At 45.7% G+C, this 26,705-nt stretch overlaps 1 protein-coding gene across 1 annotated transcript; it reads right to left on the bottom strand.

The window, feature by feature from the left end:
* Positions 1–4,439: 4,439 nt before the first annotated feature.
* Positions 4,440–26,705, bottom strand: DUSP29 (dual specificity phosphatase 29). Its single transcript, XM_042960928.1, has 3 exons — positions 26,506–26,705; positions 12,238–12,458; positions 4,440–4,684 (listed from the first exon to the last, which is right to left on the bottom strand). The coding sequence occupies exons 1-3, from the start codon at positions 26,703–26,705 to the stop codon at positions 4,440–4,442; spliced, it is 666 nt and encodes a 221-aa protein (XP_042816862.1).

Below are 26,705 nucleotides of genomic sequence, written 5' to 3' on the forward strand. Positions count from 1 at the left end.
TCATGAAAAGACACTTCTGCAAGGGCTTTAGTCACAAAGGGAAGAAGTGAAACTAATGGGAAGGAAAACCTAATCCAGCTTCAGAGAGAGAGGTGATGGTGTGCTGCTAGTTCGGGAGTAGCCATGAATCTTAGCAGCCCAGTGGGTGCACCTGTCAGGCAAGAGGCTGCCTGAGCCTAAGAGCTGGGGTGGAGGCCTGCTAACAATCTCATATGGAAGCTTCCACAGGCCCCATCTTGAAACCTTCAGGTATGTAGTCTCTTTCCTCTTCTGTTGAGGTCCTTTGGGACTGAGATTCCCTTGTGTTTTCCTTTTGCCATGGCCTGCTAATCACACCCTGTGGTTTGTGTGAAACTGGGGTTCCATCACCCCCACACCCTGCCTTCCTCACAGTCCTCCAGGGAGCTTGTGGGCAAGTTCTAGTCACTGCCCCAGACCTATCAGATCAGAATCCAAGAACACTACTGGGGACTCCTTGTGTCATAGGCTCCCAAGGGACTGCAGCATATCCAGGTACAGGACCCCCTCTGCTGGCCCCTATCTCCAGCATTCATGGGCAGAACAGAAAGGCTTGGGGAAGAGAAACTGCTGATCTGAGGTGGCCTCAGAACACTGCACACTCTTCCTTACTCACCCATTCTCACTAGAGAAAGCAATTCAGACCAAAATGTGACACCAAGGATCCTGGAAAACAGGAACTTGGATTCATCAGAACTGAAATGGAGTCACCATTAGGTTGAGATTCATTAACAAGCCATGTTTTTTAAGCCCAGTAATCTGTTCTTTCATTTACCTTATAAGAGTCTTGAGTGGTCATCAGCTGTCGACCTTTTCTTTTGAATCGCTCAAGCGGTGCCTACCCAGGTGTGAAGGCATCGGCCTTCCTTGCCGACACTCTGTTTCAGAAATGATGACTCACAATACTGTTACCAAGCTTTCATAAACAGCCTTCCCACGTGATCCACATGCCTACCCTGTGCAGGAAATGGGGCCATTGTCTCCGGTGTCAGATGAGGAGATTGGGCTCAAAGAACCTATCTTAATTGCCCAAACTCACTCAGCTAACATTTGGAAGCTGAAACAAACCCGGTTCTCCAAATGGCAGCTCTTCTTCCTACACGTAACTCTGAAAAGACCGTAAATTGTCATCTCTCTGATTTCAAGGCTCAGCTAAAAAATTCATGATGCTACTGGAACTATTAAGTGCCATACAAATAAACTTTACTTTGTTTTAAGCAAGCATTGTCTCCAGCGTACAGTCAACATTCAGACTACCAGTACTGTTAAATTATGAAACTGTGCCCAGGTGTCCATAATTCCACACTCCTGGTTTTTCTTCTTCCTTCTCTGTACTCTTTCCTGGTTTTCCCTCTGCCACCCAGGCCCAGCTCTAAACACTGATGTTGAAGCACTCAGGCCGGGGACTTCCTTTTCTCATTATCTCACCCAGGGTAATGAGTTCCAACACCACCTACGCACAGATAACACCCAGAATTACACCTCCAGTTGTGAACATTCCTCTGAGCTCCTAGATTCAAGGTCCAATGACACGGGATACTTTATGTATGTCTTACAGACGTAACTGGTGATCTCCAGCCCTCTCCCCCCATTTCTGCCCTGGTCAACCTCATCTCCATACTCAGGCAAGAAACCGAATCAATAGCTTTCATTTTTCTTTGCCCTCTCATCAGGTTCTGTCGACTCTCCAGGATAATTCCAAAATAATCTTGAGTAGTAGTCCCCTGGGGCTGTCTCAGTCCAGGCCACCATCCTCTCCTGTCTAGGGTTCCAACAGCTTCCTGTCTGGTCTTGCCTCCCTTCTTAATTCCCAACAATCCATTCTCCATACTTCAGCCAGAGTGATCTCCTTAAAACATAGGTCATACCATTCCCCTGCTTAAAACCATTCGGTGGCTTTTCTCTGCACTTGAAATAGAATCTAGCTTCTATAACCCACGTCTTCCAATTTCCCCCTACCTATGGGCTCCAGCTTCACTGAGGGGCGTTTCCTCAAAAATATACCTCTTTATCACCCTGGGGCTTTCACCAGAGCTGTTCTGTTCTTCAGCCTAGAATGACTCCCCCTTTGGAGGGTGTGCTCCTTCAAGTCTCAGCTCACCCCATCTCCTCAGGTCTTCGCCCCATCCCCAATTGTCCTTCACCTCAGTACCTGTTTGCCTCATTGCACTTTATCACAACATGCCTTTTTGTTTTTACTTTTGGCTTCCTAACCCAATTTTTGGCATGCGGTAGGTTCTCAATGAATACTTATTGGCCAAATAAATAATTTACTTCTGAAGACTTGAAATGCTTTTGCAAAAATTTCTGTTCCTCCTTTCTCCCACCTCTGGCCCCCAGGAGCCATCTTGCAGAGACCAGAATTCCAACTTTAAAGTTCTCTGCTCCTGCTGTCCTCAGTAAGACTCACAGCCCCACAAAGAGATGGGCCCATGTAGGAAAGTATAGAGAAGCTCAAGAGAACACCAGCATTTCATCCTACTGTACATCCCACAATGGATTCATTTAAATGTAAGTATGTCATTATGATGTATTAAATGTAATATTTCATTAAAATGGAAATACTAATTTCTTTCTAGACAAGGAATATATTAGACCTAGGAGATAAATGAGTTTTGAGTGGGTTATTGGAATCCTGTGATGGGAAAGTCCAGGTAGGTGCCTCTGGGACCCTAGAGCTCCTTTTGGTCTATATCTCTTTCCCATAAGCCTGTGTATGGCTCCCCTCACACTCAGATCCAAGTCCTTATGAGGACCTGACTACTCTTGGACCACGATGACTCTCTCAGAGCAGTCCCAGGAAGCCAGGCCCAGCCACCAAGGGCCCAGGCCACAAGTCCTCTCCTGTGGCACAAAATCAGGGCAGCCCACCTAAACTCACAGGGAAGTTTTACAAGGCTGCTGGGCCCCCCGACACTATCCTTCCTCCATCAAGAACTTCCTCTTTCATTCTGCTGAAAACCATAGCCAAATCGAAAGACCAAGCCCCTTTTCATATTTTCTTCCACAGGCATTTATCGCACTCTTTTTGCTTTCTCCAGGCAGTTTTCGTTTCTGGTCCTTGACCTCTGGCATCTCCATCAGCATTTCTCTTTGGGTTCTGTCTAGTTTAGGGTTCCTGGTTCCAGAAGCCATCTCTATCTGCTTGATGTCTCCTGCTGTTTTCTCCTCGAGAATGAAAATCACACAGGCAGGGCGCCTGGCTTAGCTCTCAGGGGCAGGGAAATTCCACACCTGAGCTCACCTGGCTGCCTTGTTCTCCCATTCCACAGCAAACACATTTGCAAATGCTTTCTGGTATGACTGAAAACAAGCCTGTGTTGCTTTGACTAGAATCAAAATGAAAGGAGTTTCTCCAAGTGCCAGTTCCCTAAAGAATATCCCCCTTCTTTTTTCCAAAATTGTAAAGTTAAACTTGTCCACAATTCGTTGAATTTTTCTGGGTGGTGGCAGCTCTGGCTAGGATTCTGCGATCCCTGGCTCCCGAGGAAGGTAGAAGAGCACAAGGCAGGGGCCAGTGTACGGGACTCAGGACAGCACCACCGCCCCCCCCCCCCCCCCCCCCCCCCCCGCCCTATCCCTAATAAATGAGTTGCTCTCTGCAGGTTGCAGACAGCGGCATCTATGAGTGGTGATCCAAGCCTGGGGATTCCGTGGAAAAGAGGATGCAGGAGATGGTAAGGAAATACAGATGCCCCAGAGAAGGGGCCTGCTAATAAGCTATGCAGACTCTTCTGTAACACAGCTCTCCCGGGCACTTTTCTGCAGCTAAAAAATAAATTTATATTTTACAATTATTTTTTAAGAATGTGACTTTCGGGGGCACCTGAATGACTCAGTTGGTTAAGCGTCTGACTCTTGATTTTGGCTCAGGTCATGGTCTCACGGTTCATGGGATTGAGCCCTGTGTCAGGCTCTGTGCTGAAAGCCTGAAGGCTGCTTGGGATTCTCTCTCTCCCTCTCTCTCTCTCTCTGCCACTCCCCTGCATGTGTGAACTCTCTCTCTCTCTCTCTCAAAATAAATAAACATAAAAAAAAAAAAGAATGTGACTTTCAGACAAAGCCAAACATTTAATCACAGCACAATGCCTACGTATTTTCCAATCCTTTTCTGCTTCCATCTTACCAGAAAATAATAATAATAATGACAATAATAATAATAAAATACAGGCACCTTTGTGCAGAACTGTGTGCTCATCTGTAACCAATTCTGCTGAGAAGGCAGTCTGCCCCATTCTGCTATGAAGCCAAGTCCTCATCCAGGAGGCAGATTTGAATCCCCCCCCCATTCATCAGCATACACCTGAGAAGTTTAAGATTGAAGGAAGTCAAGCTTTGGTTCACTGTCCCAGGTCACAGGGCAGGGCTATTTCAGCCTCCCTCTCCGTTCCCGAGTCTCTCTGTGTGCCCTGCTAGGGGTGCTATGGCTCCTTCTCACCAGCCTTCTCACTGTTGTCACTGTGCTTGGCCTGTCGCCTCTGCTGCACCAGCTGCTTGTCCAGTTCCCGGAGCTGCTTCAGAAAGCCCCGGTTGGGTAGGACACAGCGGTTCTTGGCCACTTGTTGAATGGCGTCCACCAGGGTCATGTTCTTGTGAATCATCAGGTAGGCCAGGACCAGGGTTGCTGAACGGCTGCGGCCCATGACACAGTGAACCAGGATCTTACCTGAAATGCAGTGGGAAGAAGAGGTACCACACTATACTGGTAATCATTGCATTCTTCACCACCGTGTGCTCTCGGGAGGAGGGGGGGAACACAGATTTCCCTTAAGAATATCCTTGATGAAGCAATACAAATTAATTTTTATCAAATTTCAGCCTTTGGTTACACTTCTGCTTAATATTTTGCGTGATGAAATGGTATGTACACTTAAAGCACTTGGGCTGAGTGCCAAAGTAAGATGGTTATCTCAAGAACAAGCACATAGGAGGTAGAGTTGCAAGCTGAATTAGCCACTGTTTCATGAAACACTGTTTTTACTTAAAAGAGCAAATGACAGAAAAACCATGATAATTCACACTTGGATATTTGGCAGACTTTGTCTCAGAAGTGAACAAAGTAGGGAGCCTGGCTGGCTCAGTTGGAAGAGCATGCAACTCTTGATCTCAGGGTTGTGAGTTTGAGCCCCACGTTGAGCGTACTGATTGCTCAAAAATAAAATCTTAAAAAAAAAAAAAAAGTGAACAACATAGGCCTTTCATGTCAAAGGAAATAACCAATGGTGTTTGTTGCCAGTGAAAAAATTCAGGCTTTTGAGGAAAATAGAATTTTGGAAAACTTGTATCTATTACTGTGGGGTTGACAGTTTCCCAATACTTTTAGATTTTTCTGTTAAGATTGGTGGTGATATTAACAAATGTGTTCTTTTGGTAACATACAATGAAAAGTGTCAACATTTGGAAGATCTACATAACTTAGTGAACCAATATTTTCCAAATGACCAATGTGGGATATTACAAAGTCATGCGTGAGCAAAAAAAATCCATTCAAAGTGCAAGACAGACCAATGGATTTTCATATAACAGAGTACGTATGAAGTTTATGTATATGGTTTCCGATTGCAAGGCATCATAGCTAGCCTTTAAGAAACTATTACTTGACAAGTTTTGGTGTAGTATTAAAGAAAAATATCCATAATTACCAGAAAAGGCTATTAAAATATCCTTCCCTTCTCCATCTACATGTCTGAATGAAGCTGGATTTTCTTTATATACTTCAACCAAAACAACACCACCATGGCATCAGCTAGGCCTGGCTTCACAGTGTGAAGCAGCCTCTGCACCCTTCAGGTCTGCATTTGGTAGTGCTCTCGAGCTCACACAGTAGTACATCAATGTGCGTTATCTCATTTTATCCTTAACAGAAACTTCAAGGTTTCATTATCATCATTCCTGCCTCACAGATGGGAAACAGGCTCAGAGTGGTGAAATGACATGCCAGAGGTCACCCAAAAAGCAGGTGCCATGGCTAGAAATAGTTAAAAGCAACTTGTTACTGAGGCCCTTCTGTGTGCTAGCCGCTGGCCACTGTGCTCAGGGGACAGAGAAAGTAATGAGATTAGGCTCTCTGGCTGTCCCCACCAATGCCATCCCAGTGGCTGCCCTCTCCTGTGTTTGTGGGATAGGGGCAGCTTGAGCTATGTGACTTGTGACCCCAGTGATGTCTCTTCCTGAGTCTCAGGCCTGTAGCTCAGAAGGATGACCAAAAAGACACTTATGAACATCACTGAGCTTATGGAACATCAGGATATGAGAACAGCTTGTTGAAGAATACTTCTGAACAGACATGGCTCCCCCGTGTCCTTCTCACCGCCACCCCCTCACCTGTGCCAGGGGACCATGCCCAGGACCATGCCCAGGCAGAGTGAGAAATCCAAGAGGGCCTGACCATCAGGCACAGGATTCTCTCTCCCCTCCTCCCAGCTGGCAAGGCCTGCACATCTTGCCCATCAGGAAGAACTCCATGATGGCCTCTCCACACACACAGGGCTGGCGCAGAAAGGTGCTTCATAAGGAACTGTTCATTTTGTCACAATTCATTTTCACGAATCTCCACAAGCTTACCAGGCGGCCCTGCAATCCCACCTGCCATGATGCTGAGCTACAAGAGTGTGACCGCACCACATTTCCCTTGGGCACATTTGCTAGAAAGGAAGGCAAGAAGCAGGGCCTGCTTCTTTTTTGCTGGGTCGGGTTTGGAGGAGGCTGGCCCTGGCTCTTGCATGGCATGGTTGTGCTCCTGGACTGGAATGTCTACCTCTGGCATTCTAATCCCCACAGACTGTTCCAGAGGCTGGCTGGCTTCTTGCCAGCTGTGCTGATAACTAAAGCGTTTCTTCCTCTCCTGGCAAAAAGGGTAATTCTTTCTGTCACGACTAAATGCTTGAAACAGACGAAAGCTGTAGTTCATTAAGTCTTTTGGGAGCCTGAAGTCTGTTAAGTGGGAGGAGGGGAGGGGAGAAAAATGGCAAAGGGAGATGGAGGGGGTTGGAAGAGAAAGGGGGAAGGGAGAGAAGGGCGTGCTCAGCTCCAGCAGAAGCTCCTGGAGCTGAATTTTGGTTTTACAAAAGCGGCGTGAATGCCCTCAGCCGTGTGAGCTTGGTAGGTAGGTCTTCCTCCCTTGGTAAAGGGCCTGTCTCAGCACCCTCCAGGCGCTGCTGTCTCTTTGCTCTGTGGCTCTGCTAAGCACCACCCTTTGGGGCCCAGCATTGGGTGGTAAGAAAGCTCTCAGAGGGTTCAGGAGACAAGGGCAAGGAGACCTGCACGGGGCCTGCTCCCGGCATGGCCCATACTGGAGAAACTAGGAGGCTCTCTGTTAGACACCAGCCAGAGTTAGGGCCCTAAGTGAAGGCAGCTTTGTCAGGGCACACATTTCCTAGATCAGTGGCTTTCACTTCTTTGTGTGCCCCCTGAAAACACAACACACAGTTCACAGTTTACGTGTACATAGCCCTACCTCGCCCCCAGATCATCCAAGTACATTTTTACATAGCTTACCATACTCGATCAGCACGACAGACTGATGATGAAATTATCATCTCCATTTTACAGAAGAGATAATGTGCAAAGAAGTGAGCGGCCCTGTTTGCACAGCTGGGAAGTGACAGAACCATGCATGATTTGAGACCAGGCTCCCTGACACCAGATTCAGAGCTCTGTGTGATATCACAAGTGTGTGTGTATCAGACAAAAGTTCCACAAGGTAATATGAACTTTTACTACGTGCAATGCATGCTGCTATATTCAATTATTGTCTAATCAATTCATTTTTTTTAAGGCAATGCTGGGTGCACTCACTAATCTCATTTTATGACACACCAATAGGTCACAATCTATGTTTGAGAAATGGTGATTTCAATTTAATAATTCCCCTTAGCCTTTACCAAAAGGTGAATTCCCACAGTCTTATAAAGAAAACCCACATCCAGAATCTCTGCTCCTCCCCAATTGCGTATTTTCAACTGGTGACCAAAAGATAGGCCTCTGTCACTCAAATCGTATATACAGGCCAAGCCTGTTACCCACCGACCCCACCAACCCCCACCCTCAACTCAACCCCACCCCTGCCAGCTGTGCCCTCTCATAAACAGCCTCCTTCCTTGGTTTTGGGGGGTGCCCTTTGCCTGTCTCTTGCTCACTCACCTCCCTCAGCAGCCTGCAAAGGCAGCATTCATACTTCTCCCAAAACACTTCTGGGGGTGTGGAAGTCATCAGAAGAAGGGTCCACGTTGTGTTTTGAACTGCTGGGGGCCAGGCCTGTGTGTGCTGCAGTAGGGCAGGGGATCCTTAAAATACCCTGAATATCTTGTCTGGTTAAAGCTTGGAGGCACCAGAGGACCACGCTCCTGCTCAAAAGCAGACTCGCTTTGTTTATTCATACCTGCCTTAGCCATAATAGATTTTAAGATGCCTTCAGAAGCAGGCTGTGGACTGTTTAAGAAAAAGAAAGAAAGAACAAACAGAGAGTGGTGATACTAAAATCTGATCTTTAGAGCCTTACAGTATCTGCCCTGGGATTTCCTAGAAGATTTCATTAAATTAAGCCCACACTACTTCACCTCTGAGGATGCCATGGCAGGAGGAGTGTAGGCAGTCCAAATGGGGTTCCCATGGCAGTATTTTGTCAGTACTTCTTTCTCTGCTGAAGAATGACAAGTTGTTTCAGATGTCATAACCAGCAGGAGTGCCTCACCTTTCATGATTTTTGGTGACCTCTTATACAGTTAGGTCACCGAGTGCTCAAAATAAGAGCAAAGGACTCTCCTGAGAGGTCCGAATGACAGAAGGAATTCCCGCTGGCCTCTGATCAGCTCTGTGACCCTGGACACATCACTTGGCTTCTCCAGGCCTCTGTTTCCCCAGCTCTTGGGGAAAAACACTGGACTAGATTATTTCTGAGATTTTCCAAGAGTGACTGCGGTTGCCTGGGGAGTTCTTTCGGAAGAGATGCGTCAGGGTAGGATAGGGGTGGGAGTGGGCCCCATGGGGCTCACTACAAGCCCTGGGCACAGCTCTACAGCACCACGAGAAAGGTTTTTTCAACAAGAATAAACAAGACTGGATGTGAGGGGCAGCAGTGAGAAACAGTGTACGCTTGGCTGAAACTAGCAAAGGAAGAACAGGAAAGACAAGAGAGGGGAGAGAGAGAGAGATGCCTTGCCTTTGGGCCAGACTGTCCATCAACACCTCTTACATCAAGAGTATAATAAGAAACATACGAGTGATCCTGGCTCTAAAATGCTACAGTAGTGTCCCCTAGATCTCCAATGAACGACTAGACACACCACATGGCATGAAGGCTGAGCACATGCCATCCCCACTGGATGGAGTCTATGACAATGTCATTGCTGGGCTAATGAGTATTTTTATTTTGTTACTCTGACTACTTAGCACAGGTTACAAACTGACAGTCACTGGATATCTTTTGTTTGGCCTTTGCAGTATTGTAAGAAGTTTTCAATTTGTTGCCAACACTTAAAAATTGGGCAATTTCACATTAAAATCCAGATTGGAAACTTTTCCTGAAAAATCAGATCTACCACATTTGCACTGATTCTCACAAGATGCTGCCTGAGACTGAATAGCAGCTGCCCCCTTTGGAAAATGTATGGGGCTCTCCACTTAGCTAAAAGCACCCTCTACCCACACTCCTGTGCTTTCCACACAGCTAGCTTCATTTTTTTTTTTTTTACATTCCCTGCCAGGCTCTGCAGAGTTCACATTTGATTTGAGCCCCAGACTTGAGGATATTCAATTGTGAAGGGCACTGAGAAGGGACCCCAGCCTCCCTCCTGGCAATGAGGTCATGTCCTGCTCGCTTCACTAGCCAACTATTCTAGTCCCACACTCCTGCCCACTGATTCTAATCCCTGCATGTTCTCTGATCTGGGCATATACTTTTCTCTCTTGACCCTTTCTTTGCTAGGTGCTTTTGACCATATGGTCCATTAGGACCCACACGGGCCTGACATTGCCACATCAATGCTCTGTGATCTGCCCAGGCCTAAGTATGACTTGAGAGCCCCATTCTTTCCTAATTTAGCAGGGGTGGGGGGTGGGGGGTGAAAGACTCTAAAATGTTGTGCCAGGAACTGAAAACAAGCTGTCATACGAGTCTATTGTACTAGTTCAAAGTTGGAATGTCTTTTTTCCTTTTGGGATTGGAAACTTTATTATTATGATGCACACATGCTAGTGTGGTTATGTGCTTCATGGTGCACAACCTCTCTTTATCAAACACATCTGAGAACCTGCTGTGCACCAGGTTCTCTGCTAAGTGTTCTATGTGGGTTACTCCTGATCCTCATTATAACCTTTCAGGGTAAATATTTTCATCACCAGATTGAGAAACCAAGGCTTAGAGAAATCACATTGTTAGTAAGTTGTGAATTTGATCCCACCCCACCCCCCGTCTTCTCTAAAGCCTGCCAGACCCCTTCCATTAAGAGAAAGTTTGAAGATACAGTAATGGCAAAAGAGTACATTAAACAGAAACTGAAGGATTGGGTTGTTGTAGCTTTTTGTTTTTTCTTGTCAAATATGTTTTCAGTTAACTTCAAATAATCTGAGGCAAATTTTACCTCATGTTGATGAGTCAGAGTCCAGTTGCTTTTTGATACTGCTTGGAAACCCAGAATGTGCATAATACAAAAGATGGTCCATAAATAGACTCATAAGAGCAAGACTTTGAAATGAAGCATCCTTTAATATAAGCACTTAGGCTCTGTAGGTTTTTCTTCTTTTCATTGTGACATTGCTTTCTGAACCAAAATAATGGCAAATCCTTGGTGCCTATGGCTACCTGTGGGGCCAGGACCACTTTGGGATGGCCATCAAGGTCTGGGACTTGGCCTGTGCCCAACCTGCAGATTGCAAATTCCTGAAGCAGGCCAGCTGGTCAGGCAGTGAGCCTCATAATCCCAGACTCTTGTGGCAAGAAAGGGTTTCAGTAGCTGGATATCCTGAATTATGTGATGGTCCTATAAAGGAGTATGACGCGTGTGTCTGAAATCAGAGCACAGAGGAGGGAGTTGAAGTCCCTCTGGCCTCTATAAAATGCCCTGAGTTACACCCTGCAGCAACAACTGCATATTATTTTACCCCCAATGCATACCTAAGCCATGCCTTTCTCTCTAAAATAGCCTTGTAGACTTAACCTGGATTAGACCAGCTAAAACTGTATTTTGAGTGCAAGGACTAGCACTGTGATTTTAAAAAATGGATAATTGGGGCACCTGAGTGGCTCAGTCAGTTGAGCAACCGAGTTTTGGTTTCAGCTCAGGCCATGATCTCCCAGTTCATGGAATCTGAGCTGAAATCAAGAGTCGGACACCTGACGGACTGAGCCACCCAGGCACCTCCACATGGTTTGTGGGATTGAGCCCCTGCACTGGAGTCTATGCTGACAGCTTAGAGACTCCTCGGGATTCTCTCTCCCCCTCACTCTTTGTCCTTTCCCTGCTCTCTCTCTCTCTCTCTCTCTCTCTCTCAAAATAAATAAATAAATAAACTTAAAAAAAAAAAAAGAATGGATAATTAACCTTGGGAAACTTGGACACCATGAGTGCAAAACTCAGATTCTCAAATATATTTTGCCATATATAAAGGCTAGATTGTCAGCTTTCTATAGGAGGCCTAACTAGACGGAGTATGTGGGAAGGAGGGGATTGGGGGAGGCTGCCAGCTTGGTTGGTTGGCAGGAAAATCTGAAGTCTCTCCATAGATTCCCAGTCAAGTCAGCTTCCTGAAGGTTTTCTGGCATTGAAGCCCCTAGCTATTAGTCAGGTTTGGGCGCAGGCACAATTAGTGTCTGGGCTATAGTCCCAGGTTTGAGGGCATCCAGACGTCCCTGCTGCTCCAAGGATTGCTGATGAGCCTTAGGGGATTGGGATTCAGGCCAAAGGCCTTTCCTCTGAACCCTCCCGATCCCGATTCCCCACAGAGGCGATCAAGGCCCAAACCCCACCAGCCGCATGCTCAGTGTGGTTCTTGTGTTCCTGGGCCTCAGACATTCCCAGCTTAATCACACACAACCCCCGCAGAACCGGCTTCAACAGTGTGCAGATCCCGCCTCCAGCCAAGGTGAGGGGCGGGGCTCGTGGGGCGGGGCTTCGTGGGGCGGGGCTTCGTGGGGCGGGGCTTCGTGGGGCGGGGCTTCGTGGGGCGGGGCCTCGGGCGGGTTTGTTGGGGTTGGACCACCAAGGGTCACAGGTCTCTTACTGTGGTCGTGGCTGAGCGCTGCGTCGATGAAAGCGGCCGCCGGGTAGAAGAAGACGCTGAGGTCGAAGGTGGGCAGGTCGTCCGCCTCAACACCGTGGTATTCGATGGCCATGTCGCTGTAGTAGTCGGGCCCAGTGTCCACGTTCCAGCGGCCGTGGGCTGCATTCAGCACGTGCGTGAAGCCCGCCTTCTGCAGCCCGTAGCGGTCCAGTGCCGTAGCTCTGGGCACGAGGGGAGAGGCTGGTTGGCTAAGTGGTGTCGTAGCCTGGATCTAGGGTGAAACTCGGGGCCCGCCAATGGGTTTATGCCATCAGTTCCAAAATAAAACCTAGTCACTGCAGTGAAGGACTTCCCTGGTCCAAAACCCTGATTACTGACCCCTTGACCGCTTGTTTCTGGATAGGCTGGTTCGAGAAGGGAGAGAGTGGAGGGTGGGGTAGGTGAGCTAATCGATTGTCCATTCATTCTTTCATCATTCACCATAAACAGAAGAGCTTAGTGCTAGACACTATGGTGGTTGCAGGAGTGCACTTGTTACCTGCCAACTCCCCTAGAAGACCGCCAGAATAATCTGTTCATCCAGCAAAGCTGAATGTAAGGGAGGGGGTCACCTTCACAGAGCCTCAGGAAACCCTTTAAAGCAGGTCGCTCCTCTGAACCTTCCAGACGTTTATAGGGTTTGGTGGGCTGGGGCTGGAACGACTGATTTAAGATGGTGTTACAGTGCAAAGATTTTATTGAGATTGGGCAAAATTCTTGACATTGATGTTCACAGGGTTGGTGAACACGGTGCAGAACCCTTGCTTTGATAAGTGAATCATTGCCTAGTTTGGCAAAGCGTTTTTCTAAGGAGAGGTATTTGAGCTGTCTATTGTTTGAGTTGATTTCAGGAGCCAACAGTGAAGTTATTTTCTGATTTATAGCCTTACCTTTCTAGACAGGAATTTCCAGGAAGAAAGAATAAAGTCATGTTGAAGTAGGTGGCCTTGGAATATGCGGCAGAGGTAGGTTGTCAGAGGAACCAGGAGTTATTTCTGTCTAGAAGGGCCAAGGGAGGCTTTATGGGAGAGGGCTGTTTGAGTTTGTCTTACTACAAATGTTAACATGGTGATGGAGGGGAAGAGGGAAGCAAGGGCAGGGAATTAGCACTACTTACAGTGTGGAGGCTGGAGATAATGAAGCCCTTTTAGGAAATGCTTATTATTTCCTGCAGTCAGTCATTTATCACAAATAATGATTTAAAATCTATTGTGTGCCTGTCACTGTCCTGGGTGCCGATGGTGCAACAGTGAACAGGTTAGTCAAGGTCTCTCGGGACCTCACTCTCAGACACTGCACTCCCTTCTACCTCAAACCCACTATGACTGAAGGATGAAATAGCAAAAAAGTGGGGCAACTGGGTGGCTCAGTCTGTTGAGCATCCGACTTCGGCTCAGGTCATGATCTCACGATTTGTGGGTTCAAGCCCTGCATCAGGCTCTGTGCTGCCAGCTCAGAGTCTGGAGCCTGCTTCAGATTCTGTGTCTCCCTCTCTGCCCCTCCCCTGCTCATGCCCTGTCTCTCTCTGTCTCTCAAAAATAAATAAATGTTAAAAAAAATTTTTTTAAGTTCAGATGGCAGTAAAAGCTGTGCTGATGACTGTGGTCCTGCTTTATGTAAGGTGGTCAGGCAAGGCCTTGCCAGGAGGTAGTATTTGAGCTAAGACTGAGGGATGAGAAGGAGTTAGGCAGGGGTAGAGTTGGAGGAAAAGTGTTTCATCCAGGCCTAGGGAACAGCAAGTGCCAAGAACAGAATGGAAACAAGCATGGCTGCAGTAGCAAGGGGGATAGTGGTATAAGAGGAAGTTGGAGAGATAGGCAGGGGCTGGGTCATGGTAGACCTTGTAGGCCAAGGAAAGAGTTTGCATTTTACTCTAAGTGTGGTGGAACATCACATGCTACAGAGGGTTTAAGGAAGAGGTGAACATTGTTTACTTTTTTAAAGACCAGTCTGGGGATGTGTGGAGATGGATTGGAGAGGGGGAAAATGGAAGCAGGGAACTCTGTTGGAGACTGTTGCAGTTGTACAGCCAGGAGAGGAAGGTGGTTGGACCAAGGTGGGATCACAGCAGGGCTTGCTGAGGGACTGGGAGAGGGGCAGGGAGGAGGAGGCTGGTATGGCCAGAGCATAGGATGTGAGAGGAGAGGAGAGGAAAGTCTGGAGGAGTGTGAGGTTGGAACACGGAAGTGCTTGGATCTGTATTTGGGGCGGGGGGGGGGGGGTGCGGGTAGAGGCGGGGGTCAAGGAGAGTGGTTGAGGAGGGGTGATCCCAGCTAGAATTTAACAGCACAAAGAGCAGTCTACAGCTCAGGAAAGATGACAAGGGCCTGGAACCATAATAATAAGAGGCCAGAAGTGACATTTTGCTCCAGCTGAGGACTCATCTCAAGGTCACTGGTAAAAGGTAGACAGAAGGGACCATATTGGGTACCAACAGTGATCAATACCCTGGGCCAAGAGGAGCCTTGCAGCAGGAAACATGCCACGGCCCCTTGGCCAAGGGCCCCCCATCTGTTGCTGGTTTCCTGGAGCTTTTTCTTGGTCGTGAGAGGAACCATGATGGAGTCCAGTGTTTGGGAAAGAGAGATCCAAACACAGGCATTGAGCTTTTAAAAACATTTGCAAACAGCCCATTGGAATTGAGCTGTGGAATGGTGGAGAGTTCCACCAACCCCCTCAGCTAGACTTTGGTGCTGCCATCCTGACTATGGACTACATTCTGCTTTCAGTTTTTCCTCATAAAGACCTGTTTTTCATTTTTCTTCTTGTCCCAAAGTATGCATACAACAAACGTTATGCTTTTGGGACATAGATCTGTGCTCAATTAATGCCTCCACTAATGCAGTCCATCTTGCTGAGCAACAATCCACCTCACTTTGAGGTTGAGCTCAGTGGAAAAATTAAAATGAACTGTCCTTGACAGGAAGTTCCTACCCACCATAAAGACTGTTATCTCTGGGTTCAGCAGCTGGGTTTCAACATAATCAAATAGTAGTTTGAATAAATAGCAATTTGCACTTTGTCGCTTTTGGGGTCAAGGGTCAGGGTAAATATGTGACAAGACTCGTTGCATGACACCTCCACAGTCAGACCACAGAGCTGGTTTTAGCTGTCCAAGGGAGAGAAAAGGGCTCCTGGGGAGGATCAGACCTGGTGGGTGTCTGAGGCCCACTGCAGGTTTTGGAGCGTCATATGGCTACGTGAGCCAGGAAGGGAGGCGGTGTCCTTACACACCACTCTGGGATTTCCCCCAGTTTCCTCATTCAGAGTCCTCCTCTCCTTTCCTCCTTATTTACTCAGAGTCGAGTTGAGAGCTCAGAAGAGTATCCATGGCAAAATGAGGATCTGCAAAGAGCAAGTCTTAGTAGTCTTGGTATATAGTGGCTGTGATGGAGGCAGATCCCCAATTGGTCCAAATGCCTGGCTCAGCAATTATTGGGAGTAGGATGGGTCAGAGGGTTCTCCCTAGCACTGTATTGTTGTTTTCTTAAATTTTAGGGCCATCTGCTTATGTATGTTATGTGGGGAAGAGACTAAGAAATATGCTTCTGCTTTGGAGAAAAGCTCAGGAGAAAAACAGACTTGCCAACTTACCTCTAGAATCTAGATGATGCAGGAGCCTTAGTTTCTGGTTGAGTTAAAAATCCTTATGTAAGCAATTTGTTTATTTAAGAAATTATGTCATAAAAATGTGTCATCTGATTACAAAAATAACACTTGCTCAGTGCAGATTATGAAAAACAGGGGCGCCTGGGTGGCTCAGTCAGTTAAGCATCCAACTTTGGCTCAGGTCATGATCTCACAGTTTGTGGGTTCGAGCCCTGTGTCGGGCTCTGCTCTGACAGCGTGGAGCCTGGAGCCTGGAGCCTGCTTCCTATTCTGTGTCTCCCTCTTTCTCTCTCTCTCTGCCCCTCCCTGCTCATGGTCTCTCTCTCTCTCTCTCTCTCTGTCTCTCTCAAAAATAAGTAAACATTAAAAATTTTTTTAAAAATATGAAAAACATATTCCTTCCCACATGCAAAAAAATCACCTGCATTTCTACCACCTAGAAATAAAGTCTCTTTGCTTTTTGATATAAGATTCCTCAGTTGCTTTTCTATGCATAGATTTAGATATTTTATATAGAGATTTGTTTGGGGGGTACAATACTACATGTAAGTTTCAAAACCTTTGACATGGTGATAAATTGTAAACATCTGCCTCTGTCGACATACAGCCTTCAATAGCGGCCTGCTGTTCCATTCTGTAGGGCAATCTCAATTTTACCTCACCAAGCCCTTACCTCTGGATATTTGTCTCCTCTCTCCCCCTCTTGCTCTTGCTCTCTCTCTATCTTTATCTCTTTCATGAAGAGGGAGTGGCAGGCATTATAAGAAACACTATAAATGAACAACTTTGCTTTATTTCTTTGGGCACATCTCTGATTATGTCCTTAGAAGAAATTTTAAGTAGAATTTTGGGGTCAATGGGTATGAGCATTTTTAACACATGTGCTGTGTTGCTAAATTATCCTCCTTAAAGCTTGCTCATTTTGCATTCTTTGCTAATTTCACTGGCAAAAAAAAAAAAAGGAAGAAGAAGAGGAAAAGATATCTCATTTTCATTCATTGTAGCAATAAGGCTGGACATTTTATCACACATTTGTTGGACTCATGCAGTTTACTTTTGAAGAACATTGCCGTATCTCTGTTTCTGACCCAATTCCCTTTATCTCCTCTCACTGTGAACCTCTGGCCTGGCCCTGGATTCTTACTGCAGATTGGAGGGCCAGAGAAGTGACTCCCCTCTTGCATGGCCCAGTTTCCTCATTCGGAGTCCTCCCCTCCTTCCTCCTTATCTGGCCTGACCCAGCCTCCTTTCAGCTCCTCTGAAGTTCCTTCAGGAAGCTTGTTTCAACCCACTACCCTTGAGGAATGGCGAATAAGAGCACTCTTGGTGAAGCAGTCTCCTTGGGCAGCACTCCTGACATTCCACTTTTCCAGGCCTCTTGCCGCCCTGCTGATCCCCAGCCGAAATACCTCAGCATCCACCCCAAAGCCCATTCCGCCCCACTCCCCGGGGTGTATGCTCTGCCGCAGAGGGGAGGAGGGACATGCATGTATACATCTATTCAAGCCCTCCCTCAGCTCCCTTGTGGTGGGAAACCAGCTGCTCCCACATTGTCAGGGTTCTACATTGGGCACTGAAGAAAGTCCACCAGTGACTGGGCGTTCTCCATATCCTTGTGTCTGTGAGGACCCACCTATTTCCTGCACCTGACTGTGGACTCTTGTTGGCCAATAGCCCGTATCCTGTACTCTGGCACCCTGTTCATTCTGGTGCATATGACACTTTGGTGTTCGCGTGTTATTTCATGGGCATGACCCTGATGGAGACCTTCTCCTTTGGAGTCTCAACCACACCTACTGCTTACAGGTGGATTTTAAAAGCAGGCATATTTCTAGTTTTTGATCTCCATCAATTCTCCATCAATTTCATCAATGAAAGTGAAATTCCCTGGCTTTCTAGTTTCTTGGGTGTTCTTGTTACTTGCTGACGATGAAACTGTTTGGTTTTGAGGCCCTTCAGAACACACAGGGCTGGCAGGTGCAGTTTATACACTTACACTGCTGCACGAGCTAAAACAACTGAACCTCTGGGACCTTCAGCTTTCTTTCTTTGTCAAACTGAACCAATTACACTGGCAGTACTTTTCCTTACAGGATTCTTGTAAATTGAATGATGCCATACTCGAGTTTCTTTGAAAGGTTAAAAGATAAATTTAAGAGAAGAAAGCAGTAGAAAGATGTACAGCAAAATGTTATCAGTGGCTATCTCTGGGTAAAGGGATTATAGAGAATTTTAATTTTCTTCTTTTTGTCTGTTTTGTAAATATCCGTGATGAGTAGGTCATATATTCACTTAACATGCAAGTGTTTACCATGATTTTTATTGATGTTTTCTTAGTTCTTGGGAGACACTGGCTATTCAAAGATATAAGGTGACTCCAGCATTTTTAATTCTTGTTAGATATCCCTTCATCATCTGCCCCAAGAAGGGAGGCTAAGAGGGGAAAGAGAATACTCGGAGGCTTGGATTTGAGAAGTGATATTGTATTAATAATTACACTAGGCATTTTGCTAACCATGAAAGTTGATGTTGCTTGAGGCCTTCACTGAGAAGCCCACTGGAAAAGCCCAGCCAGGTCTCCCCATTCACTTTGCCCATGACTGGTGCCCAGTTGTATCTAAGTCACCTTTGGTACTTGGAGGTTCAGAATCCAGGCTTTCCAACTCTTTCCACTAACATTCAGCACGTTAAATTGGCAACCGTGGCTGTTTTCACTGCATCCTAAACCACGGTCCACCCTGGAGAAGCAGGTCAAGTTTGAGCTCTGCTTGGTGCCTGAAGGCTGAGTTAATTCCTTCTTTTTGTGGGGAAAGGTTGCAGCTGTCCAGGTGTCCGGGAAGCCCTCTCAAAGGCTGAGGGCCAGCTAAGCTGACTGACTTGCTTTCTCCTCACTTTCCAGCCTCCTCAACTACAGGCCAGGCCTGGAGATGCCTCTGCTTTCAAGGCTGTTGGTCTGGTTGGGAGGAGAAAAGCAGAAAGGGCAAGATAGCAAGACCACTTGAAAGTGAGCTCAGGCTGAGTAGGGCTGACCACAGGGAGGAATCAGGCTTTAAGGGGAAGGGCAGCTGTCTGTTGATGACCTCGAAAGCCAGACCTTGGAGGCAACTATAGTTTTAATAAAAATGGAGAGCTTCTCAGCACCCCTGCCATTCAAGCAGCAGAGCAAGTTAGCGCCGTGGCGTTGGCTCACGGGGATGCTGACATCAGGAGGGAGAAGAGAGATTTCTCAATTTTCCTGTTCCAGCCAAGCCTATGGGAGGCTGTCCTGCCTGGGAATTTGCAATCACTTTGACAGTAACCAGGATATTTCCCCTCCTGCTGACTACAAGGGAAAAAAGGAAAAATGAAAAAAGATTTCTCTAAGCAAATGAAAAATGTGAATGAGATTAAAGAGAGAATATTTAAATTACAGAAACTCAGTGCTTTCAAGCATACTCAAGCACTTTTGAAGCACCCATTTAGGGACTGCTGATTGATAAGAGGCGATGAATTATTCTTATCTCATCATTGACGCAAGTCCCTGGCTCTCTGGAGGGCAACACTTGGTTAACCTAATTTGAATCTAATTTGAATGACTTAAAAGTAATAAAACAAGTATGTGCTTGAACCTAATGAAGCCTAATTTATTTAATAGCACATTTCTTAAGGAATTTTATTTTAGAGCTGGAAGAGACCTTTGAAATCATCCTTGTATTTTACAAATAAAGAAACTGAGTCCCAGAACAGTAAAATGTTTTGCCAAAGGCCACACATAATGACCACCAGCACAGGGGCTTGAACTCTGTGCCCTGAATCCCATTTGAGGCCTTTTGCCCTACTCCATCCATGCTGACCCTACAATTCCCACTTGTAGCAGATTCAGACCCCCTACCTAGCTGTGGGAAATGGGTGGGAAGAGGGTGGCTGTGCCTGGAGCCAGGATGACATTCTGGTGAAAATCTCTGATCATCGGCCCGTTTTCTTGTCCCAGTGCCTCCACTGATCCAGCACACTCAACACCACCCAGATCCTCACAGGGCTGCAGTGGTGGTGTCAACTCTGCCCTCCCCGGGCTGGTAAGCAATAGGGACTTCGAGTCATCAGGCACTCCACGTGGTGAATCCTCTCGGGATAATCTTGGATTGAGAAAATGCTGTAGAAGTTCTGAAATCCACAGGCCCATTGGGTTTTGGTGTGGCACTGCCTCCTCAGGCCTCAGGCCACCTGGGTTCCTGGAAGGCCAGGACAGTATCTGTGGGGGCAATTGAGGCACGAGCCTGAAAAAGCCCATTAGGAGGTAACTTCCTTGCAGCCTGAACTTGAGTTCATGATAGCATCTCATGGGAGAAATTTGACCAGGAGTGTTTCCCGTTTCAAGGCTGCCCTTAACACAGAAGGACCTTAACGGCAAAGCACAATGACAGTTCTTTATCTTTTACACTGTGAGCTGAGTTTCCAGAACCTGCCTGATCTGTAATAGTTCACACTTATTGGGTGTGCCACACACGGTGCTAAGTGGCATATGTATTAACTCATTGAATCTACATCTTATAGGTAAAGAAATTGAATCTCAGAAAGCATGAGGGACTTGCCCAAGGCCACATGGAGACCAGTGTTTGACTAGGCACTGTGGCTTCGGAGCAGATGCTCAGCCCTTCTGCCTCTCTCCATGAAGAAGCCCTTGAGGGAAGAGGAGGGAGAAAAAGTGACCTGCTTCTTTGGGCTAAGTCTGGTCCCCAGAGGGTCCCAGGCATCACCAGCTACCCCAGGACATCCATCCTCACTCCTGGATCCTAACCACCCTCACTTCCAGAGCCTTGATACTTACCTTTCAAAAATTGTAGGTGCTTTTAAGGAAAGGAAGAAAAAATCAAGCTAAATGCAACTTTCAAATTAAAACTGAGACTTTGTGCATGAGGAGCCAGCCGTGAGCTTTTTGCTGCTTTGGGCAACACCTACAGAGAGACCAAGAAACAAAGGCAACCTTGCCTGCTCTCAGCAGGGTTTTAACCTCCATGTGGCTGCATTGGCAGTGGAATTAATTGCTCTCTCAATAAGCATTTGTGAGTCTCATTAGCCTTGTAAGCTGGTGTCTAGGAGGGACCCTGAGCAGAGATGAGGACAAGCACCATGAAGCATCATGCCATGCTGACTTGTGCCCCCCGTCCCCACTGTGCACGCAGGTCACACACACTGACCGTGGAGCCTGCCTAGACTGTATATGTGTGTGTTTGTTTTGGGGCTCTACCAGGCAGAGCTGGAATGAATCGAAAAGGCAGTAACATTTTCTTGGTTGAAGGAACAAGGTTGCGGTCAGATGTCAAGGAGGCAAGCATATCTTACTGCATCACACCCTGTTGTCTGGCACTCTGTTAACTAGAACTTGACTGTTTTGCTCAGACACTCAGTGGCTTCCTGAAGAGAGTCGCTCAGTGGGCATTCAGTCTTCCACAAGCTGGCCCTGACCTACCTTCCCGTGTTTCTTTCTCACTAGGTAACAATAATGATAACATTTGTATTTGTCTTACAAAACGTTCTCATATTCCATATTTCTTTGAATCTTCATACTGATCATTTTTGGAGATGAGGGCATAGGCCCAGAAAGGTAAAAGGACCCGCCCAAAGCCACTACACCTGCAGTAGATTGTGGCTGTGGTCGATTATGCATTACCACTTGGAATATTTGACAGGTTACACTTTCCTGTCCTATTAACATGAGGGTTTGGCTTGAACTTGCTTTAGCCACTAAAACGTGGGCAAAAGTGGCATGTGTCACTTCTGAGTCAGCTCGTGACTTTCCATGGCCCTTCTCTCCAAGAAACTGGCAATATCCCAGATAGGGGCTGCTCCGTCAGCCTGGGTCCTGAGGCCTAGAGTGACGTGGATGTGGAGCAGTAAGAATTGGCCCCCCATGGACGTGGCATGTGCATGAGGAATAACCCTCTGCTGTGGTAAGCCACCAAGACGTTGGGGTCATCTGTTACTGCAGCACAGCTAAGTCTGAGCTGACCACATGGCGGTCAAACATAGCTCAGTTCTAGACACCCTGAAAGTGTACATCTACCACATCTATCCCTGGTGTTCTAGACACACCATCCTGCTTATTCTCACCTCCGTGCATTTCTTCATCTTGCTCCCTCTGCCCAGAACTTTGTTGAAATCCTACCCATCTTCCAGAGTCATGCTTGGAATTCACCTCTTCTGTGACACTTTCTCAGAATCATAATAGTACCAAACACTTAGTGGCATTTACTTACTATGTGCCAAGCACTTTACTTGTTTTAATTCATTTCATATTCACCCCACGGAATGAGCCCTATCTCTGTTGCCACATAAAGTGAAGAGAGGTAAAATAAGTTGTCCAAGATCACATAAGTGGTGGCTGGCAGAGCCAAGACTCGAACCCCACACTCCTTCTATTCCACTACCCCTTCTCCTTCTGTTCCCTGTTACATTTCTACACATCTCTTCTCCGTAGCTATAAAACAGCTTCTTTATCTGATTGACCACATTTCTTTTTCTTTTCTTTTTTTTTTTTTAAGTGTTTTATTTATATTTGAGAGAGAGAGAGAGACAGAGTTCGAGCAGGGGAGGGGCAGAGAGGGAGGGAGACAGAATCCGAAGCAGGCTCCAGGCTCCCGAGCTGTCAGCACAGAGCCTGACGTGGCGCTTGAACCCGTGAACTGTGAGATCATGACCTGAGCCAGTCAGACGCTTAACTGACTGAGCCACCCAGGCACCCCTTTTCTTTTCTTTTTTTAAAGGTTTTAAGTAATCTATCACTTCTCGGCCTTTTGGCAAAGATCAAGTGACGATTTTAAATAATCTGTACACCCACATGCAGGGCTTGGACTCAGAACCCCGAGATCAAGAGTCACATGCCCCACCGTCTGAGCAAGCCAGGTGCCCCTTGACCACATTTTCTTGATCTGAGTTTAGGTATGTTATACCACTTACTGGTGGTATGACCTTGGGCTGGTCACTTAATTTCTCTGAGCCTCAGTTTCCTCTTTGTATTCCCCACAGCTCCTAGCAAGGTTCCCAGTAAATACTAACTGAGCAAATGGATAAACTTTCTGAGCCCTGGTTTGCCCATTTGTAGAATAAGAGTAATAATGGTACTTCCTTCATAGGAAGGAAGGTTGTTGAGTTTAAATGATGCCTAGCAACAGGGCACAACACACAGTAAGATATATACAATACGACAAGCTATTGTTATTAATTATTATAAGCTATAGGAAATGTAAATATAGTGTATCAAATACAGAGAAAAAACTTACTTCTCACTATGCAGATTGAGGAAAGCTAGCTTTATGGCAGAAGTGACTTGAGTGCTTTTTGCAGAATGTATAGAATCTGGACACTGAAAGGAGGTAGGGGGCAGGGCATTTTAGGCAAAGAGAACGGCATAGATAAAGAGCCAGAGACAGTGTAGATCTTAAAATCGTAATCTCTCTTCCCTCAGGTATACCACTATTAGGGTCATATCTAAGGAAATAATCCTAAATATGAAAAGATTTTATGCATAAAGATGTCCATTGCAGCATTAATTATAAAAGTGAGAACATAGAAATAGTGATATGTCCAACAATAGGGAAGTGGTTAAATAAATGACCTTACATCCACCTGATATATTATTATCTGATAGATAATATTATATTATAATTAAAAGTATGAGAAATATGTCATAAGGGAAAAGTTTATGAATGATGCTATGTGGGGAAAAAAGATAAAATGAATAATCAATATGATTACAACTACATAAAAATAAGTTTTAAAACCAAAATAATACACAAATTCCAGATGGAAATCCTGTCCCTTGATTTCTTATCCTTAAGAGTAAGGAGTAGCTTCAGAGTAATGGGGTTTGGTGATTGCTCTGAGAAATTTAAGTTTTCTTCCTTACATTAATCACTACTTTATTATTAGAGCTAACCTTTATTGAGTGCTCACTACGTACTAGGCACTGCACGGATACTTTACATAATTATCTCACTTAATCCATACAACCCAATGAGGAAGATTCTCTTGTTAACCTACTACAAATAGAGAAATTAAGACATATATTTATACAATAAACATATATTACTTTTATAATAGGAAAACCATATATTTACTGAATTTAATATTTTATAATTAAAAGATAAGAGATTCAGATCCTCGCCCCCCCCCCATTTTGCTACTTCAATGATAAAATACACATTGTTGTGCATATTTCCTTACATATTGATACTATTATTTCTATAAATCACATTTCTTAAAGTGATATTTGGGGTCAAAATGTATGTGTACCTTTTTAAATTTTGAACTAATTTTGGAGTTAATCTTAGGGAAGTTGCAAAACCAGTACAGAGATTGTTTGGCAATAAAAAAGAATAAAATACTCGTCCATGCTACAACTTGGATGAACCTTGAAAACATTATGCTAAGTGAAAGAAACCAGACACAAAAGTCATATATTATGATTCCATTTATATAGGAAATGCCCAGAATAGGTAAATCTATAGAAACAGAAAGCAGATGGGTGGTTGCCTAAGACTGAAAAGATGGAGAATGGACAGTTTTCAGGTGGTTTCCTTTGGAGGAGATGAAAATGCTTTGAAATGAGTGGTGCTGGTTGTACAACTTTTTAACTATAATAAAAAAAAAATCACTGAACTCTGCACTTTAAAAGGGTGATTTTATGGAATGTGAGCTATATCTGAATTAAGCTGTTATTTAAAAAAAAGAAAACAGGGGTGCCTGGCTGGCTCAGTTGATTAAGCGTCCAACTTTGGCTCAGGTCATTATCTCATGGCTTTGTTGGTTCGAGCCCCGCATCAGGCTCTATGCTGACAGTGTGGGGTCTGCTTAGGATTCTCTGTCTCCTTCTGTCTGTGACCGTCCTCTACTCCCTCTCTCTATCTCTCTCAAAAATAAACTTTTAAAAAATTAAAAAAAAAAAACAGTACAGAGAGTCCCATAAACCCCTCACTGATGTTCCCCTAATGTTCACAACTGGGAAACGATTGGATAAATCAGAGTACAGCTCTCCTATGAGATAGTAAAAGTACCCATAGCATGATTCCTTTTTTTCTCCTAAAAATTATTTGAAAGAAGCAAAAACCCTTTATATGTGTGTGTGTGTTACCTTACATTTGCAGCAGCACACATAAAGTAGTGGGAGTATGAAAGTGAGCTTAATACTGGTTACTTGGTGGCAGAATTAAGGCGGACAGAGGGAGATTAGCAGTTTGTTTTTATAACCCTTTATTTAGTTTAATTTAGTATAAAAAGACATGTAATTTTTCTAACTTTTTCAATTTAGAAATATTAAGGAGGGGCACCTGAGTGGCTCAGTGGGTTAAGCATCTGACTTCAGCTCAGGTCATGACCTCATGGTTCGTGAGCTCAAGGCCCACCTGGGCTCTCTGCTGTCAGCATGGAGCCAGCTTTGGATCCTCTGTCTCCCTCTCACTGCCCCTCCCCCACTCGTGCATGCAATCCCTCTCTCTTAAAAATAAACAAACATTGAAAACACTTTTAAATATTAAGGGGAAAAAAAGGCAAGGGATGCTGCCCCTGGATTTCCCATGACTAGGCAGTCATCTCCAGGTTTTATGCAGCATGGTGTTTATTAACATCACACACGCAGGGGTCCTACACCATCAGCTCCTGGGAGAGATGGAACCTGAGCAGGAATCCTGGGGAATAGATGGAGGAGTAGGAGTACTGGTTAAGATAAAAGCTTCTGGGTTAGTCAGAACTGCGTTTGAATCCCAGATTCTGCCACCTACTGAGCTGTGGACCTTGGACCAGTTGCTTAACTGCCCTGTCCCTTGATTTCTTATCCTTAAAATGGGAGTAATTGGATGACTTTCATTGGGCTATAATGAAAACAAAATGAGCTCACTCATGCAAGATGCTTAACACTGTGACTAGAACATGGTATTCAGTAAGTGAAAGGAATTATTATTATTAATATTATTTATAGTAGACATTTTCCAGTTGTTGGAGGAATGGGAAATGGTGGCTATAAAAATCTAGAGGAGGGGACGGTGACCTCAACTTTGCTCGACCTACCATGTTCCCAACACATAAGTTGATGTGCTCCTGTGTCATCAATCTGAGAACTGACTTTGTTCTTGCCACTCTTATACCCAGCTAAAACAAAAGGCTCTGGTTCCCAGCCTCCCTTGCAGCTAGAGGCAGGGGAGGTCTTGGGAGACACTTTCTTCTGGAAAGATGCACTTACTTTCTCTTTATGTTTCTGTGGCCTGGATCCCACAGATGGTGGCTGGAGCTCTATCAGCACTATTGGCTCATGCAACAGCTTTGAGGAGGGAAACCATACCCTTGAGATGGTGGAGCAGAGCACAGGAGCCAGAGACGCTGATGACCCTGGAGTCACCATGCCAGCCCCAGCTTACCTTCCTCTGCACCTCTTTTATATAAAAGAAAAATAAACCTCTATGTTGCATAAGCCCTTTCTCTGGGTTTTCTATAATGTGAAGATAAACCCAGCCCTAATTGAGTTCTCACAATACAACTAACCCAAAAAGCAAAAGCTCATCTAGGAGGGAGTGAGGGGTGTGAGCTGGGGAGGGGCTGGCTGCCTTCTCCTGGGTGAGGCCAGAGGTGAGGCTTGGCCTGCACACTTACTCATCGCCGATGTAGAGCTGGGGCCAGACCTCGTTGACATGAGTGTACTGGGGACTGCCCTTCCAGAAGAGACGCTCCAGCTCAAAGGCTCCGGGGGTACAGTAGTCCTCTGCTTCTACCTCCCCCTCCACCTTCGGCAGCAGCCTCTTGGCAGATGGGTAGGCATTTTTGAGACTTGTCTTTGGTTCTCTGGATGTCAT

The sequence above is a fragment of the Panthera tigris genome, chromosome D2 (genome assembly GCF_018350195.1).
Source record: "Panthera tigris isolate Pti1 chromosome D2, P.tigris_Pti1_mat1.1, whole genome shotgun sequence".
NCBI lineage: Eukaryota > Metazoa > Chordata > Mammalia > Carnivora > Felidae > Panthera > Panthera tigris.